This window comes from Vanellus vanellus (genome assembly GCF_965231255.1).
Source record: "Vanellus vanellus genome assembly, chromosome: 3".
Classification (NCBI taxonomy): Eukaryota; Metazoa; Chordata; class Aves; order Charadriiformes; family Charadriidae; genus Vanellus; species Vanellus vanellus.
The window spans coordinates 58,031,118-58,051,068 of NC_138907.1; the positions used below are offsets into that span (position 1 = coordinate 58,031,118).

The 19,951-nt window shown below is 39.2% G+C and overlaps 1 protein-coding gene across 2 annotated transcripts in view; it reads right to left on the reverse strand.

Annotated features, from left to right (window-relative positions):
• Nucleotides 1-19,951, reverse strand: part of SYNE1 (spectrin repeat containing nuclear envelope protein 1) — a gene marked incomplete at its 5' end in the record, with an annotated part of 264,160 nt that overhangs the window by 82,238 nt on the left and 161,971 nt on the right. The window contains 8 exons of one of the 2 annotated variants that reach the window (XM_082481847.1): nt 154-288; nt 4,660-4,851; nt 6,749-6,922; nt 10,440-10,634; nt 11,914-12,075; nt 12,844-13,032; nt 18,143-18,283; nt 19,342-19,536. In XM_082481847.1, the coding sequence (XP_082337973.1) occupies nt 154-288; nt 4,660-4,851; nt 6,749-6,922; nt 10,440-10,634; nt 11,914-12,075; nt 12,844-13,032; nt 18,143-18,283; nt 19,342-19,536 (1,383 nt within the window). Of the gene's footprint in view, nt 1-153; nt 289-4,659; nt 4,852-6,748; nt 6,923-10,439; nt 10,635-11,913; nt 12,076-12,843; nt 13,033-13,112; nt 13,117-18,142; nt 18,284-19,341; nt 19,537-19,951 lie in introns of those variants that run through there. The other variant, XM_082481848.1, reaches the window with a different exon arrangement.

The window sequence follows — 19,951 nt, forward strand, 5'->3', positions numbered from 1 at the left end:
CACAAAATAGCGAGCTCAAGTGCATCATTACAAGAGCACTGAGTAAGACACAGTGTAAACATGAAGATTTCAGTGGAAATATTAACAGAATGGCTCAGCTACAGTGTTAAGCACAATCTAAAGATAAGAGTAAAAGAAATGCAAAACACCAACTTTCTGTTGCTGCAGGGTACTCTGCTGCTGCTGTGAACGAGTGGTTCTTGCTTGTGCCAGCCATTCTTGGACACTGGGGCTTTGTGAGGAAACGAAGTCCAGATCGCTCTCCTCCTTCTCTTGTAATGATCCCTGCTTTAAGAGAAAGAAATCAAGATTTTTTACAAACTCTCTTATATTGCTAGAGAGATGGCAGGTCCAGCTCATCAACTCAAAACCACACGTAGTGCCACCTCGCACCTCTCAAGCTGCTGGCTCACACAAATTCTGAAGTGAGCAATGAGTTCAGATTTCTGACTTCTACTGGTCATTGGTTACTAGCAATAAAACATCCATAAAAATGTAAAAATAAACATGCACCACTGCACTTAGCAGAATCAGACACCAGATGTCTCTGGCATCAGAGACCATGTACTGATATGTTTCTGAAGACTGTTCCGTGTCTCCTAAGAAACAGCATTGGTCTGTAGCAGAGGGTGCAGCTCTAACTGGCAATGCAGGGAATCAATGGATTGTTTCTGCCAGGTTTTTAGTCTAAATAAGGCCATTTTTTTGTCTAACTAAAAATGAGAGAATGCTAGCTGTCATTCTGGTGAAAATTTATTTATCAAGAAGTACATAACTACCCATGGTTGGCAGAAACAGTCAGTTAACAGCAGATTATGTGATACGAACAAGTAAAGACAGTAAAAGAGACCAAACCACAGAATGTTATAATAGAACAGCAAAAGCAACAGTCCCTTCACTTCATACTTCTATCAGTATGTTTTTCCAACATGAGTGATTAAAGAGGCCTTCTGTGCAAGCAAAGCAAAAACAAGAAAATGCCTTAATAGTTCCAAAAACTGCTTTATTAACTTCTTGCCTTCTGAAATCCATGTTTGCCGTAAATTTAAATTATTTTAGTGGCCTACGTATTCAAATGCAGGAATTTTAACACACCAGGCCTAATGTTAAAGACAGACTTGTTGTAGGTTTGGCTACTTAGATCTATACAACTCTCTAGATTTATTTAATGTTACTTGCATGCACATATTGACTGTAGAGTTTGCACTTTGGGGTTTTTTTTGTTGTTGTTGGTTTGTTTTTTTTTTTAAGCTTCAAGAGCTAAAGCTGGGGCTTAATTCCTCTCCCATTTTGTTTATATACCTCATAGGATTCTTATTTTGCCCATGATTCAGTTCTTATTCTAAATAGACTAAGAGTGCCAAATGGTTCAGACCTTACAGCAGGCTCTCCAAGATGAAAACACATTCCATCATCCAGAGAGCCTTTGTCTCAAATCAGGCAGGCACCAGCAGGGCTGAAGGCGGCTGAGGAAACCCCTCTTGCCTCACCTGTACTCCTTATGCCAACAACTGGGATGGACTTCTGCCACCACTGTCCCTGGCATCAGGCACTGAAACAGCAGGGTTTTGCTAAACAGTAGAAGTTAGGTGTAAGATTTCAGTTTTGGGGCACGATGAGTATACTGGAGTTGAAAGGACCGATTAGTGTTAGAGGATATAAGTTGTAAGAGGAGCAAAACAAGCAAGCAGGTATTTAGAGCTTCAGAGAACCATTAGCCCTTGCTCTGTGAAATAGCTTTGTTTCACTAAGGATTCAGTTTGCAGGTGAACTGTGATGCTTTGTAGGAACAAGTTCCTAGAAAAGCTGATGCATTAGAGTATGAAAAATGTCATTATAGGATATCAGATTAGGCAAAGAAAATATTATGTGAGAAATAAAGAGGGTCTAGAATTTTATTTTTTCTATTAAAACTTGGAAAAAAGACAATATTTCTGTAAATTATATTTAAAAAATCTGCTTCATTTTACTTGCTCTAGGGACAATAGGTGTTAAACTTGTAAATTCCTTTAGAGAATAGTATCTAGTTCTTCATTTTGCATTTGTGCAGGCTGATTTCAGTTAGATTTTGTCTCCTCCTCTCTGGGAAGAAGGTTGAGAAGCTACAATTTTGGAGTTATACTAAGGCAAGTAACTAGTAGTCCCACTGTTCCTGCAATAGCAAGGTGTGTAAAAGGGACTGTGGCATTTGTGAATGCAAATATGCTATTGTGCATATTTTTTAAATCAAAATTATTTGTGAAACAGATTTTATCATTCTCAAATTATAGGATATAAGTTTGAAAAACACGCTTGCATTTTCATTTGAATTCTGTCTGAAGGAACTGTATTACATTTCCTTTAAACAGCCAGGGAAACAAAAGCTTGAAGCTGTCATTCTTGGGGACTATCCAGTCCAGCACAGAAATAATTGGAAAATCCCTGAAGAAAATGGTGATAAAATTGATCTTTCAAAGGAGTTCAGAAATGTACAAACTTATATCAGGCACATTTGTCTTGTGGAACTGAAGCCATCCCTCACACACAACCCCTTTGTAATAAAAAGTAAAAAATCACTATCTCTTTTTTCACTGCAGAATCCATTCTGCTTCTTTGTTTTATATGGGTTCTATTTATTTTTATTGCATTTATGTCACAGAAGTTAGTAGGTAACAGTAATAAGGCAACGTTTTGTATATCTTTCAAAGTTCTTGAAAAATTATACAGTTGGAATCAATGTAGTCTGGAACTCTCCTGATCCAGCGTGTTTCTGATGAGTTTCACTGCTTTATTTTATGAATAAAGGAGTTGGTCTCCAAATCACTTTTTCCATATCATTAGGACATTAATTAATTAAAATTAGAAGGAAAACTGAAATTGCTGCAAGGAAGTCACAAGAATCTCACACTGGCACCTAAAAAGCTTTGCGTCACAGGAATAACAGATATGCTGAAATATAGCTGTAAGGAAAACATTGCTTAGTCTTTATATGACGCTCTTTGTCTTGCAGTGCAATTTGGGAGGATCCTTCCTTTTCTGAGTGCAGGCTGGTCTGTCTATACCTCTGGGCTATTACAAGGTTATCAGTACATCTAGAGACATGTATAAGTCTGAGTTTCTTACATGCACGAGCAACAATGCTATTGGCATGTAATAATTCTCAGAATTAATAATGGCAGAAGATAGAGTTAGTTCATTTTTGGGCATGTGATGCTCTGAGCCTCAGTCAAAAAGAGATACTTTATGCCTCATTATTTGGAAAAAGACATTATAGAATTTCACATTTAAAAAAAAAAATTGCTCATTGAAAATTTGAAAATGTTATACTGCCTATACCTATTTTCTTCCACGATCCATAAGTGTAATCCAAAAAAAGTTTGCAATTTACAAAGAAAATGAAGTCTTGCATGCAGGTAGCATCTTAGACAATTCTTATTCTACATTTGGCAATTATTTTGTTATTTTCTATATTAGAAAAGCATCCAAAAAAATCTGTTTTAAAAGTTTAAATAAACTAAATCACACAACTGCATTGTAAAATGCAGCAAGCATATTTTAAAATGAAGCAACAAAGTCTGCAATGCCCTTTCACTTCACAAGTAATATATCAGGATATAGTAGTATATGCCTACATGCTGTTGATAACACTTTCCATTTGCCTAATCGTGAGGTTTAATATGCAAAAATAACACTAAATTTACTTAATCTTAGAGGCAATAGAAAGAAATACCTGGGGTTTTTCCTTCATTTTTTTGTTTGTGTTTGTTTCTTGGGTTGTTGGTTTTTTTGTTTGTTTTTGGTTTTGTTTTTGTGAAGCTATGTTAAGTTTTATAGTTATCCAGTTGCTTTGGACTAAAAATAGTTCTTAGCACGTCAAGTGACTTTTCAAGCTAACCTCTCAGTAGACTTTAATCTGCATTACAAGCCAGAAATCTTTGAAGCTTATCATGTTTAATTTGCACAGCAAAGCCCAGAAAAGTAGTAAAAGAAAAGGCGGGAGAGAGAGTCACAGCAGGGCAAGCAAATTCAAAACCAGTCAGTCACATTACATGGTTGGGTTTCTTGCATGTATTCGGTTGTCCACATGCTAGCTTAACCTAAAGAATGACCAAAAACAACTGTTAAATAAAATGAACTAGTGGCAATAAGCAAACTGATGCTGCTAGGAACAGAAACCCAGCACAAGACAGAGGTTAAACGTTTCTTTGTTTACACAATACTTTGTTTACTGTAAAGATGCCAGTACGTATTAGCCATATTTAAAAATGTTTAATTATCTGCTCATTGCGTTGTGCATGCTGCATGGAGGAAAGCATGCATTTAGGGTTGCTCTTTTGTTGGGGGAGGGATCCTGTTCCAGAGCACGTGCAGTCTAAAGCGACCGGGAACAGGCATAGAACATATCCAGATTAAGCTAATGATCTACTTTATTACTGTCCTTTCACTGAAGACAGGTTCAGCGAGTTTCACCATGAAATGGTGCTGTTAACTTGAAAACAACAAGCTAAAGCTTTCTAGGCAGTTCTTTATTTTGGAGTGTAATTCCATTTACTAGCTAAAGATGAATAGCTCAAACTCAATCGGTAAAATATTTTTACTCCTTTCCCCAGTTGCATAAAACTTTTATGAAATCCCCCAACCTTCTGCCCACTGTGAAGCTAGCTGGAAAGAGCCACTTACCCGAATGTTGATCTGTTTGTCGTGGAGCACCCTCTGCAGCTCCAGAAGGCTGCCCTTCAGCGTCCTGAGCTTCACAGCCAGCTGCTCTGCCTCGTCCTTGGTGTGAGCCTTCCCCTCCATAACCAAGTTCTCGTTGTGCACCGACAACTCTGACAAGGCTACTACCTTCTGCTCTATTTCAACCAACATGTTCTGTAGCAGCAAAAACAAAGAACCAAATTCATACATTTTCCAGCATCTGTCACGCTTTTGGCAAGACGACCTGTGGCCTACCTCACCCGTCGTCAAGCTAAAGACAAGACAGATTATCATTGCTTTGGCTTCCAGTCCCTTTCAGAGTCCTTAGGAATATGCTTGCAAATGTTTGCATTTGCCATTTCTGTTTGCAATCTTTTTCAAAATAGGAAATTAAAAAGTTAATTGAAAAAAAAAATTGTTGTAGAGGAGATGCTCTTTATTTGCACATTAAAGGTAGGGTGGCTAAGATGCTAGACTGACATCCATAATGACAAGAAACAGAGCGTGCAGCTGGAGTTACTTCTTTCCTCTTCTTTCATGTACATTTAGTGAAATGCTTTCTGCCTCCTCCTATGTGTTGCTCTGGCTGCATTGATAAGCTGCTCTTCTCGCTATTTGCTCTTTCTGATTGGTGCATGATGGACTTAAGGATTTCTGCATAATCCTCTTTAGTCTAAAGAGAGACTTAAAGTGACAAATCTCTGGCATGTTTATTCTCAAAAGCTACTTTCCTGACATTCCATTAACCATTCATATAGTGCATATTTTGATCTTCCAAACTCAAAGCTCACACAATTCTTGCTCAAAAACCTAGCCTGACATCCAATGTTTTTCTTTCCATTGCAACTGTCAAGTATAAACTGATAAATATTGCTCCTGAAGGAATGTGTGCAGGATAAGATGGGCAGAGTCTCTAGAAAGTGGAAAAAAATATAGGCCTTATATAAAACTTACTGTATTAAGATTTTAAGAAGCGGCAAAAGAACAGCAGTATTAACTTTTTCAAAATTAACTGTTCTTTTTAATTTTGAGATTCCTACAGTTATATTAAAAAAAAAATAATAATTACTGCTCTGTTTAAGTTCAGTTTATACAACAAACAGCTCCCAAGGATGGGTGACGAAAGAACACTTGAGACTGAGCAGACTGAAAATTCCAATAATGAAGCGATGTTGGTGGAAATTTAACTTGATGATTAATTCATCGGACTTAATGAAACTTAATGCCTATTTTTCCTAAAATAGTTGAGATCCTCAGTCTTTAATATGAAAAGGGATCTTTTGTCCATCTGCCTCTTGTCTATCTTGTAATTTTAATTATAATGATCATACAGTTCTAAACTCAATTAAAAATGGAAAACTCCCACTAATTTGAGAACCTGGATGTTATGACTGATACGAGTCTTGTTAATAAAAGTATATGCAATTAATCCTATCGCAGCAAAATGTTTTTCCTCAGTTGTTTTGGCACTCTGTGTTGATTAATATTAAACTCATAAAAATAATAACTACTGATTATATTACTTTACTTTTGAATGTGGGCAGGGATTACTCCTGAAGAAAACACAACACTGTCCCAGTCACCACTGCTCAGGGGAATGTGTTCTTCAGCTGGAAAAGGAGGAGTGAGAAAGTACACTACAGGTGTTTTCATATCTATCAAGTGAGCTGTTCAACAACTCTAGCTTGAGTGGAGTGAAAGCAGCAAGCGAAGTGAGTATGAGGCCGTTAAAGCAAAACAAAATGCCCTCTGAAAGTTGTAGAGCTTCAAATGTTCTTGCAGTCAGGATACCCTGTTTTCCTACTGCTACGTTTACACGGGCTTCCAAAAGCACTGTTTGCAATCTTTAACAAGAAACGAAGATACGGCTATATTTTATTTCACAAAGCATTGATGAAGCTAGCTAAGCAAACATGAGGTGCTAAGGAGCTCAGAAACTTCTTCCTCACTGATATGCTGGCTCATCCCGCTCAATAATGGTCTTAACATTAACGTTCCATATTTGCCTCTTCATTCAAATAAAGCTATGACCATCCTGTTCATCTAAACATTACAGGACCGATAATTTTACCTGACAGTCTACCAGCTGCGCTTCCATGTCCATAGGTTCCTCAGCTGCAGCCAGAGTGGTGTCCAGCGTTGCTCGGGTATTGAGTAACCAGTGGTCAAGCTCATCAGCTTCGCAACGGTACCTTTGAAGAGCCTGCTCTTGCCGCTGTTCTTCCAGCTGCTCATTCAGTTTTTCCTAGAGTTACCAATTATACTTTTTAAAAGAAATACACCACAAAAGTCACTTTCAAAAGAATTTCCCTCTGTCTCTTACAACTTCTATATAGTATTTCTAAGACACAATAAGCCCTTTTTTTCATAAGTTAGAAATCTTTACAAAATATTGCTTTCATTCAATGAGCACGCTTTTCAGGTGACTGAAATTCTGCTTCAGTTCAGTCACTGTATTTCTACTTCCTTCAATAAATCTCTGCTATTATAGCCCTCTAAAGGTGAGGTCTTTTCTGCCTCCTCTTGCTGTTCTCCTTTGGCTTTCCCCCACATTGATTCAGTTTGCTCCACTCGCACAGCACCGTTTGCTTAGGGAGAAAGCTGCACCGGGATGCAGAACTGGGAGTGGGCTGTAGGGAAAGTTGCTCAGCTTTGTCTTTTTTGGCAGCAGCAGCAGGCTGTTAGATAGCCTTATTTTCTCTCAAGAGAGGCACGAGAGGGGTACTTCAAGGACCCAACAGGGTAATGGTGGGCCTTCAGTATAGCCACCATGGGTAAAGAGACATCTAAAGAACTGTCTACCTTGTCTGGCCTCTCAGAGGATCCCTGTGCCGGTGCCATGGGATGTGGAAGGACATTAAGCTCCAACAGCTGCTGCAACAACAGCATCACTGCAACACAGACTCCCCGGCTCCATCCATCAGCTGGTCCATCCATTGGAGAGACAGGGAGTGACCAGAAAGACTCATTCACCCTTTAATGGTCCCATATGAATTTGAAAAGCAGCTGACTAACTGGGGCCAGAGGGTGGCAATCAGCGGCACAATGTCTAGTGACAGACCAGTAATAAGCCTCAGCAAGTCTACTGATGACACAAAATGGGAGGAGTGGCTGATACACCAGAGGGCTATGCTGCCATGCAGATGGACCCTGACAGGCTGAAGAAATGGGCTGACAGGAACCTCATGTAGTTGAACAAAGGGATCTGTAAAGTTCTGCACCTGGGGAGGAATAACCCTAGACAGTAGTATACGCTGGAGGCTGACCAGCTGGAAAGCAGCTTGGCAGAAAAGGATCTGGGGGTCCTGGTGAACACCAAGTTGAACATCAGCCAGCAATGGGCCCTTGTGGCAAAGAAGGGCAATAGTATCCTGGGCTGCACTTGGAGAAGTGTTGCCATCAGGTTGAGGGAAGTGATCCTTCCCCCTTGCTTAATATCAGTGAGTCCACACCTCTGTCCAGTTCTGGGCTCCCCAGTCCAAGAGAGACACAGAGTTCTGGAGACAATAGAGGGGATTTCAGGAATAAGAAACAGATAGAATAGGATGGTCAGAGGATACTTTGATGTATCAGAGAATGTGAAACCTAAGCATGCTACAAATGGTACGGAACAAGGGGAGAAGATTGTACTGGATCTGGGTGGGATGGGGTTAACTTCATCACAGCCTGTACAGTGTTATGCCTTGCAACTGTGGCTAAAACTGTGTTGATAACACAGCAATGTTTTGGATATTGCTGACCAGTGCCTGCACAGCATTAAGGCTTTCCTTCCAACTGCCCCTCACAAAGGCCAGTAGGCTGCGGGTGGACAAAATATTGGGAGAGGACGTAACCAGGACAGCTGACCTGAACTGACCAAAGGGATATTCCATTCCATATGAGATCATGCTCAGCAACAAAAGCCCAGGGAAAGGGGGCAAGGGGTGGTCATTTGTGGTTATGGTGTTTGCCTTCCCAAGCAGCTGTTACGCATGATGTGGGTGACCCTGCTTTCCAGCGAAGTGGCTAAACATCTGCCTGCTGGTGGGGAAGTAGTAAGTTCCTTATTTTCCTTCGCTTGGACGCACAGCTCTTCCTTACCCTATGAAGCTGTCATTATCTAGATCCATGAGCCTTCTATTTTTTCCCCATCTCAAAGGAGAGAGGAGTGAGGCTGGGTGTTTGGCTACTGGCCAGGGTCAATGTACCACACTTCTGTAAGGAAATTCAGACCTGTATATGCAGGACAGATTCCTCATATAGGTCAGTGTTTGTACAGCTTTTCTGAATGCTTAATTTTCATGAGAAAATTAATAATTCCCTATTGGAGTAAAGAATAATGATAGTTGTTAAGTGTCTCTAATCCAGAGCCAAACAGTTCTCAAGTTCTAGATAATTAAATTAGGTCCACAGAGAGAATATTACCAAACCACGCCCTCAACAGCAAAATATTTTCATTACCTGCTCTATCTGTATTTCTACATGTACATCCCTGCAGTGTTCTGGAAGATTTTATCTGTGAAATCAGAGCTATAAAGTGCACAGGTTAAGTTACTGAATATTGTCTGCATACCGAACATATTTCTTAGCTAGGATTATTGGGGGACACTTGTGCTATTGTATCAAAGTAACTGTCAGAATCCTAACCATAGTTAAGAGCAGTATATTTAACTCATGCTTTGCCTTGAAATTATTAGTTAGCACCTCATCCTAAGTACTATCAAGAAGTTTGTAAGATCCTGTATGGACTGCAAGCTATAAACAGTAACATACCTATTCTACTCCCAGCTCCTTATTTTTTACATAAAAGCCATCGTTCTTCAGAGAAGTAAAACTTAGTGTAATTCTTTAAGAATAGCAAAGATATTTCCTAAGGACCTGTTCACCGTCTCAGATGACCGCACAGAACTAATGCGGCTGATGCACCCTGGGACTCACCTGTAACCCAGGTAGATCCACAGAGCAAATTCTCACTCAGTCACTCTGAATTGATTGATGCTGGAAATTATGAGGGCAGCAGTTGCTGTGTTTATGAATTCACTGTTGCAGTTCTTAGCAGTACAGCAATAAAGCTGTTCTGCAAAGTTCAAAGTAGCCAAACTGTAGCCAGCTTTAGCATGACTGCATTTTCTCACCTTTATAATATACACAGCAACATTCCTATGTGTAAAGGACTATTTTAACATTATCTTAGTATTAAAGGATTTTTGTTAAAGCTGACAGACAAAGAAATAAAGGGGTGCATCTTCCATGATAAAAGTTTGCATGCAAATCGCTGGGAAGATGAGTGTAGACAACAATGCAATGGTTTGCAAGAGGTGTTATTTCTTGTTTTAAGCTTTTCCCCTTCTTTTGTCTCTCAGTTTGAACAGGTGACTCCTCAAAAGTGTACTGTAGATAACATGACTTTTAGTACCTGCACTTCATTACTTCTCCTGTGGAGGACAAGGAATACCAAGGAAACCTATTGAGAAAATGTCAATGTGGATATTAAAAAAAACCCCCACAACAACCAACTATACAAAATATGACTCCTGCAGTGTGTTTCCAAGTTCCTTCTGGTTACTTATCACCTAGGATTAAGATGAGGGGATCACTAAAAAAAGAGCAATAATTTATTAGTGAAAGGAATTGTAAGAAATGAGCAGAACTGAAAATTACTATTTTAATTATCACCATTCAATGGTGACTAAGGACTGGTGAAAGTACAGGTCTGCCAAAAGTGGCTCTCAAAATCTGGAATGTGATCCAAAAAACCCACTCCTAGAGGTTTTTTCTTTTACCTCTAACAGTTGGCGTTTTCCTGATGCCTTCATTCGAATTGTGGCCATTCGTTCTGCCAAGACCATGAGAGTGGACTGCAATGCCAGCTGATCAGCAGCTTCTGCATCCAGTGGTTCTGAAACCAGTTCCTGGGCTAATGATGTCTGAAGCTCAGTGATTTCCTCTTGTAACATTAAAATCTCATCCATCAAAGCCTATTTAGAAACGAGAGCAGAGAAAGTATTTGCTTCATTTATCAGTGAGAAGAAAGTATCTCAGGAAGCACAGGTTTAATATAAAATTCAAGATGACTGTCCCAGGAGAGCATGAGGAACAGAGTAGTGTATCACTACTGATTTGGTAGAGTTACAATTCAGAAAGACTGAGTCCTGCTTTTAGATGCATAAGCTAGGATCGTGTGTTTAATAACTGAAATATGGATTTAATTACTTATCTTGAACTTCAAACATATCACAAGAAGGAATTCTTTTAGAAATATTACATATACAGATTTGTTCTTCCAACAAATTTCCTGGGGGGTATTCTAGTTGATACAGTGAAGATAATGAACAAGTAAGTGAGTGTGTGTTTGTGAGAGAGAAACAGGGGCACGAGTTAGTAAATTTCAGGCTGGAAGCTAAGTAGACAAAGAACATCCAGCAATATATGTAAACATCCAGAGATTAACTCCATGATGTAAAAGAAGTTCCTACTATCATTCTTATCCTATAAATGTTTCCAAGATACCTTCAAAAGCATGCTGCGTTACCAATACCTTAGAGCAGATACTTTACTTTCATGTCTGATAGTATATACACACTGGATACACAGGACATCACACAGTGCTACAAAAGCCAAATATTATCCTTTTCAGGTCATGGAGTTCCTACTGAAATGAGAACTGGACTTGCCATACAGTTTCAAGCTATCAGATAGAAGGCTTAGTTGATTACAACTTGGACATATGTCAGATTGGTTACTTGATAAAGTATTATTTTATTATTCAGAGCATCATTTCTCAAGACTTCCCTTGGCAGGGAATTTTTTGTGTGCCATGATTTGTTTCTTTTGTTTAACAAGGGAAAGATTGTATTTAGATCACTTTACAATGCATCAGTATTGGTTATGCTTTTAGTAAATTTGGGAACATTATAAATAGTCTGATGTATGCTAGTAGCACTGATGCTGAAGAATATAGTATACATAGGTGTCTCTGAATACAATCTTTGACATGAGATTTTGCTGAAAATTTTGATTGGACAAACTCTTATAACCTATTCTACTTTTTGAAAAGGGTCCTTATTGAAAGAACCATCTTTAGAACAGTAGGAAGTCCAGAAAGGCAAGACATACAGTTAACAGAGAAGGTTCATACAACTAATGGATTTTTTTTGAGGCATCCAGCCATGAAGAATGGCACTATCTAAAAAAAGAGAACTAAAGATGTACAGCTAATACATGCTCTCCCTCTATTTCTCACATCTAAATTTTTACCTGATGTTCAGCCATCTGGCTCTCCGGGCTTTTGGCTGGTTCCAGACTCTCATTTAGTTTGATCTCAGTGGTCTCCATTTTTGTGGATATCGACTGGAGTGTGTCCTGATATTTCTGTTGACGCTCAAGAGCTTCATAGAGGGTGCGCTGCTTTTCACTGATCTGAAGAGGAATGGAAGGTATAAATTCTGACCTCTGATACAGGATTTGCTCACTCTTCTGCTTCACACTTGCCCAGGCTTACGAGACTAAAACCAAAAACTCGCAACAAGTTTTCAAAAGTATAAATTATAAAGCAAAACATCCATATTAAAAATATTTATCTATTTAAACATAATCAGTCAAATCCTAGGTTCTGTGACTGAAAAAAATGGACTTTAATAAGCAGGGAAAACCTAGGCATGTTCTCATGCCTTATTTTAGATTCTAGGCTCTAAAATGTGTATGTGCACAATTTGCTAGACTCATAGTTCTTAATATCCCATAATAGCTACTGTGCCTCTGCAAAGAATTAACATTCATTGCATGTGATCAATACTTTGACCATTTTCATACATTACTGAATGACTATTCTGCACTACTACATAGAAATGTGTTGACTCAGTATTTGGAGAAACTGGATTCTTGGGTCTTTTTTTGCCAACTTATCCAGCATGAATAGATTTCCCTGTCACATTATGAATATAGTAGCCAATATTTCTGAAGGCAACTATCAGCCTTAATGACTTTTATTTTTTCTTAATGGAAGTTGATTCTGCACAAGCTTTCAAAGAAAGAACAAAGGCAGTGTAATATAACATCCCAACTAAAAATTCTTGATACCACCTGAAAACCAGGAATTGCAGAGAAGAATATTTGCTGAGCCAGTTCTTTGTATCTTATTCCTTATGAGCTAGCTGACTATTTTGAACCCTCCAGATGAAGACTTACCACATTTTTCAGTGTTTCCCAAGAACGCTGCAAATCATCCAGTTTGGCACTAGCAGCTGATTCTAAGCCTGCTTCATAAAACTCCTGGGTGGCTGAAGTGCTGGGTTGAATTTTAGCAGCTTCTGTCTGCAACTGTTCAGCAGATAAGGCCAACTGTTCAGCAGATAAGGCTTGGTAATAAGCAATGTCCTACAAGCACGAAGCACATTATTGCATTTTCAAAATGCAAGATACTGCATAAGGATATCCCCCCACATACTGTCCCATTGCATGTGCCCATTAAAATAAAACCCACAAAGCCACAACCACCAGGAAACCTCTGAGCAACAGAGTAAATAAATACTTAATAGTAGTACACTGAGTACAGTTTGGAGCTTCACTATGGTAACGATCGTGGATGCATTTTTTTCACGTTCATGTTAGCGAGGAGGCAGCTGTGGACAGACCAGGAAAGACTGGGAGGGGAGTGCTCCAAGTGGGAGTGTTGTCCTAGCACCACCACACCTATACATGGGGAAAACCCATCACAACAGGCAGTGGTTTATGGTACTGTAGGTGGGAAAGAATATCACCCTAATGAACAGAGAAGGCAACAGAAGAACCAAAAAGGAGTATGCTGAAGAACTAGTAAATGATGTAAGAAAGAGCATGAAGCACTAGCTTATAGTAAGCCTTCAAACAAACAGGTACCCTCAACTAACGTATAAAAGACGGTGGGAAAAGGGATCAAAAGTGCTAAGGAAAATGGGTATATGTTCAAATTACTATTGAAATTGCAGGGTGGAACTGTTTCTCACTAGAACTTCTATACTTAGTGTATGGGGATTTCTTCAACTATTGCAGGTGGCAATTAAAAAGATCTACAGAAAATGTAAAATAAAGGAAACATGCACACTATCTATATTTAAGTCAGGAAAGCAGACTTGATGACAAGGATTATTTAAAACTGAAACCACGTATGACGGTTATCACCACACCTATTTGGAAGGTGAAAAATGCTGCAACCTTCCTTCTTTTCACTTAGTAGCCCCACTTAGTGAACTATACTCCAAACCATGCAACACAGCAGCTGTTGTCCAGTTTCCTCAATAATTTTGAATTTGTATATGCCCTTGACTAAAATCTTAAGACACAGTTTTACTGCCAGTGAAATCAATAAGCAATTTCCCACTGATTTCTGTTAGGTTGGACCAAACCTCCTTTCAGGCAGCTCTCAGAGTTATCACAATATTTGCATTAAAAGTTGCTCAAAATCTACTGGAAAGTGTACTTGAAAAATCCTCCTCTGTCAACTGCAAAATTCTCAAATTACTTCTTTCCTGACCCTGTATGATGGGGAGGAAAATTCAGCATGTTGAGCCATGTGACTAAGAGAAAACTAAGTGTCTTTCACTTGACAGCTTATAGAACTGTGTCTACAAAATAGACCACAGACTATTTCCTATACTGCAAATGTAAGAGTATAAATACCTGAAAGGAAGATGCAAAGAAGACAGAGCCAGGCTCTTTTCAGTGGTGCCCAGTGGTAGGACAAGGGGCAATGGGCACAAGCTGAAACAGAGGAGGTTCCCTCTTGAACATTAAGACACTTTTTTACTGTGAGGGTGACTGAGCACTGGGACAGGTTGCCCTAGGAGGTTGTGAAGTCTCCATCCTTGGAGACACTCAAAAGCCACATCAACATAGTCCCAGACAACATGTTGTATGTGGCCCAGCTTGAGGAAGGGGGTTGGACCAGATGACCTCCACAGGTCCGTCCCAACCTCAACCATTCTCTGATTCTGTATTAGTGTATAATAGCTAGGTATTAAACAAGACTAATTTTGAAGTACCAGAGCTCAGAGTATAATTAGGATCCTAATTTGGAGCAGAATCTTTATTTCCCAATGTCATTCCAATATGTTATCTAATACCGTATGTGAACAAAACCAAACAAGCTCAGGAAGAGCGTAGAAATGAGGTCACTCCCCAGGCAGTCACAGTTTGGGCTCTCTTTCTAACTAAACCTTGGGAGCACAGAATGCCCACCTGTCCCAGAAAACACCCCATCTCCCAGCAGCTGCAGATATGGTTCTTCAATCCTTCCCCCAAGAAAGAAGAAACTTATCAGGTTATCTGCATCGTGTATGGACATTTTTAACAATTAAGGTGCTACTCACAGGTCATGACTGATATTTTTAAAGGGAGATAGCAGCCAAGAGTGTATTTTACAGACAGCTTGATCACACATCTTTATGGAGGATGCCTGAAAAAGTCAGTCTCTCCAGAGAAACAGAACACCCAAGAATGGACAGCACATCAAACTGTCCAAAAATGTCAGATAAGGTACTTCTACAAAGGCAGTAATTGGGACACTTGAAAAATTTAATTATGAAAGTGTTTAAGATGTCCAGGAGCCAATAGCTTAGCACAGCACTCAGTACTGCAATTTCAGATTTTTTCACTCTGACCACAAGTGATCTTTCCAAGTTACAGTGAAAAATTGCACCAGTGCAGTCAACTTCTCATTTTGCCTTGTCTGAAGCTACTCTCCAGCCCTCTGCTAGTCCTCTCTCAAGCCCAAGAGAAAAGCTGTGCTTCTGAGACTTCTTAATCATTTCCAGAATAAAAGCCTTGCTTTTAAAAGAGGGGAAAGCAATTGCTTTCCTCATCTTTCCAATTACTTTTTGGAGTAAACAACATGGCAGTTTCTTTTTGGTAGGGCTTTAATGCTGATACAGATGTTCTTACACATAACATATTTTGTTCCCCCCAAAAAGGCCCTTGTCCTCTTTTAAGAAAATTAGCCAATGAGAAGTACTCAAGCTTTGTTCTTAAGATGTAGGGGCAAAGGCTGTGTTTAGATTTCAAAAGATATTTAACAAGGTCTGTTGTACCCTCAATGAGTTTTCATAAGGAAGGAGAAAAATATGATCAAGTAGGCTCTGAACAAGGAGATAGAAAGACATTTAACAGTGACCCAGAGCTGAAGACTTGAATTACAAGATCAGCTGTGAACTCCAAGGCTTTGTGTCAACACTTGAGGTTTTTCTATTTAATTGCTCTGCATTATGCATCTGGACAAGAAGTTTTAAAAGAATGTGCTAAATTTTAATCAACTATATCTTTGGGTAAGCGTGAGAAGTTTTTGCCCCAGAGGATTCACGTTCAGTACTGCAGCAGAGATGACGTGCCTAATTTTGCTACATCAAAATAAACTGCATTAAAGGACTGTTATCTATTGCTGAACTATGATACCCTGTGAAATCCCTCGGCCTTTTAAAAGTTAGCATCTTTATAGTTGTTCTCCATTCCCTCTGCCACCCTCCCCCCCCCCCCCCAATGTTTTTAGAGGAGTTTCAGTACAAAACAAACCACCTGGGCAACTGTTAACTTATAACAGTGCTAGATCTGTTGCTTTATGGTCTCAGTTTAATCTATTTCAATACATAGAACCAATGTTTCCACAAATATGTATTTAGCATTTGTTTTATAATTTCATTACTTGTTAGCAATGTAAAAATAGTGCACAGATATCTCAGTTCAGACTAACCAGTTTTGCTGAATCTTTTACTGAATACAAAATATTTTTAACTTATATTTAAGTTCCTAATTCACTATCGTCTAGATTTCTTTTTAACCAACCTTCTTTCCTGAAGTCTCCCTGGGCATTCATCATGATCAGCAGTGGCAGTTTCATAGCTTCTTTAGTTTTAATCTCATGTGAGTGTGAACCCAAGAATTTTGTAAGTAAACCACTGCATTTTGGAATGCCCTTCCGCTTATTGTTTAGTACATGCAGTTCATTTCAACATTAACCACACTGAAGAAACCTTAATCTGTCAGTTTTTTAGATTATTATAATACCAGCAATTTTATCTCTTTCAAAGACCTTCTGCTAAACGAAAGACAACCTTTTTGTTCAATTTTGCCCTGTAAATCACAGGTTCTAAAACTTGCATTTTGGTGTCAGCTCATGGGGCAACAGCATTTCACTGGATTTTCCTTATTATTTGAGCTATCAGAGCTCTTCATCTGTTTTGTTTTGGTTTTTTTTCCTTCCCATTTTCAGAGAAACATAATGAATCGACACTGAATTTGTTTATTAGCAAACAAGCTGCTTTTGCTCCTTTAACTCTTTCACTGATTAATACTGTCATAGGATTTTTGTGCTGAAATATATAGCTACCTTTCTACTATAAGTAAACTTTACTGGGAAATTTCTGGTTATCTGAAATTAGAGAACACTAGAAAAATCCTTTTCATTCATTACATAACTTTTTAATTATGAAGGTAACTTTATAATTTTATTATCATTAAGATTTTGTCACCATTCTTACTGTCTTACCTTAGTATTCTTTCTTATGTCAGTTCATGTAAATGAATCATTTATATTTGGCAACTTCATCTTTGAAATGAGTGGAAGGAATTAGTAGGCAACTTGCTCAAACTTCTCTATCTCTATTCAGCAATGGAATGCAACACCATTCTGCCCTTTACCTCTGCACTGGTCAATTTTGGAAGCAGCCACAAATTAAAAAACAACCAACCATCCACAACCCCCACAACACGGTGAATGCAGTGAGGTGGTGACTGCTCCCAGGGCTCATTTCTAAACTTCTAAAGTGTAACATTTTATATGTATCTTCATGTGTGTGATGCTCATTAAGCTAGTTCGTTGCTCACATTTTAATCAATGCTGATGTACACGTGTTCTTATTAGAAGTGCCAGAGTCCTCAGTTTTGATTTAAAATCTAACTTTAGCTATTTCACTGATTTGCCTCATTAGCACTTAAAATAGACTGTCACTGAAAGTATGGAATGAACAATACATGAAAAAAATACATGAAAGTTAATACTTGAAATGGCTTGAAGTGGAAGTTACCAGACTGTGGCTTCAATGCTACAATGCCAATGGTACCGTAAGATAGACGTATATGGACGTGATGCAATGTTTTATTATGCATATTATTGCATTTTTTCTCAGGATGCAAGATTCCATTGAGTACTACTGTGAAAATAAAATTAGGTTATAAAGAGAAAATAGTAGTGACATAGAAGAGCTTTGTAATTGTCACTTAAATTTTATTTTTAGAAATAGTAAATAGCTGTAACACCAAATTTATACATTTTAAACTCAGAAGTCAATATTTGTATTCAATTTGGACTAGAACTCGAATGTTCAGTTAGGTCAAAGGTTAATCCTCAGATCCTCGGAGCTATAGGTAAATATTCTCTCAGAGGATTAAATAAACCACCTGTGGAATGGAACCATGCATGTCTGAGATAAAAGCTGAATGAATGCCAAGAAGGAGGTACCTGGTTAACAGAAGCATCTGTATTAGCCACAGGCGAGGGAGAGCGACAGGCAGGTGGAGAAGAAATCTCACTGTTGGTTCCCTCCTCCCCAGACTCCTCAGTGACAGGGGAGAGCAGCGTGTGACAGCGACCAGCAGTCATCTGCCACAGGAAAAGCAGCCCCGGAGCACAGGAAGAAAATCAGTTACCTCGACTTTGGTTTGACTTAGATTGAGATCACAACAAGAAAAACAACACATGGCCAGAATTACCATGACATTATTTAGTTATACTTAATACTGTTACATTTACCAGCTTAAAAATCTGGTTCAACAGTTCAATAGTCTCATTTACTTGTCATACTCCAGTATTAATGTGCTCTCCTATTCCCTAATGAATTTAAAAGAAAATGTATAGCAAGCAACTCAATAATAACAAATCGGGTTTTGCCTAAATGTCTTCTAGTGCACTCACTGCTGCATATAGAAATACTATGGAGAGCTACAGAATAATGCAGGCCTGGTTAGAACGACAAGGAACAGACATAAAAATCTAAGACACACGCAATCCAGTAGCAACATATTTTTCTTACTTCCCCAATGCTGTTATACAGTGATAAATCCTGAAATCTGCACTCTATTTTCACTCAGACAAAAATCCCAATAACATCAGCAGTATGTTTGTAATGAGACCCCATTAGAAACTGTCAAAAGCAGAGTGATTCAAACATGAGGCCTATGGCAGTAATTAGTCAGCTTTCACTTGCAACACACTCATCTGAGATTATAGCAGCATACTGTCAATTATCACATCAACATTTTAAGAGATGAGCTTAAAAAATACGGTGTGTACAAACTATATATTGCAACATGTTATGAAATAATATTTATTCTGGTTTTATCCTGCAATTCAGCAGGTTTTTAGCATTTGCTCTTGCACGCTGACAGGTACAAAAAAGCAATATATTTGCATCTTATTACAGACAACTTCTACCGGTATTTGTCTGTTAAATAACTTCACCCGTTATGAACAAGTCTTGAAAACCCATATAAAGCAAAATACAGTAAGGGGAAGCTGCAGCTTGTTTGGCTTGCCACACTCCAGCCATTTCAAAAGCAAAACGTAGATGTGAGCTGCGGCAATTTGCTACACAGGAGTGTTGCAATGATGCCGAAGCAACCAGCTCAGATAAAGGGTACCGAGACTAATGCGTTCCTTACCATAACCACCGAGGGATGAGCGGGGTGTGCTGGCAGCAGGTCTGAATCCAGCTCCTCCATTCCCTCCGAAAGCCCCTCCACTTCTGTCACTGTCAGCAGCATGGTGGCATGCTTTGCTTTCATTGTCAGCATCTTGCACTTCGAATTCAAAGAAGCAATTTGTTCCTGGTATCCTTTGATCTTCTGAGCCAGCTCCTGAGGAAACATATTTTTTTTTTTTTTTCCCCCCCTTCTCCGTAATGCAGAGGCAGCCAATAAAGGCCACGGGACCCGCAGCTCCTCAGCTTCCGCGGCGAAGGCAAGCTCTCCCCTCCAAGCCCAGCCAATAACATCATCGCGCTGCCTCTCAGAAACCCCGCATGAGCCGACGCGCCGGCTGACAAGCAGGATGTTGACAGTGGAGGGAACAAGTCAGGCTGCGTCTGGCTGCACAGCCAAAGCGCAGAGCAGACGGCTTTGTAGCGAAAGCGGAAAAGTGCGGCGAAAGGCTCTGCGTGCACGGTAAGTGCAGAAGGGACGAGGGAACACCTCGCGCTTGCATCCAGCCTGAGCCTGACATGAAGTCTACAAGCCTCAGACTGCAGCAAAGGGGAACGTCTCCCTCTCTTCC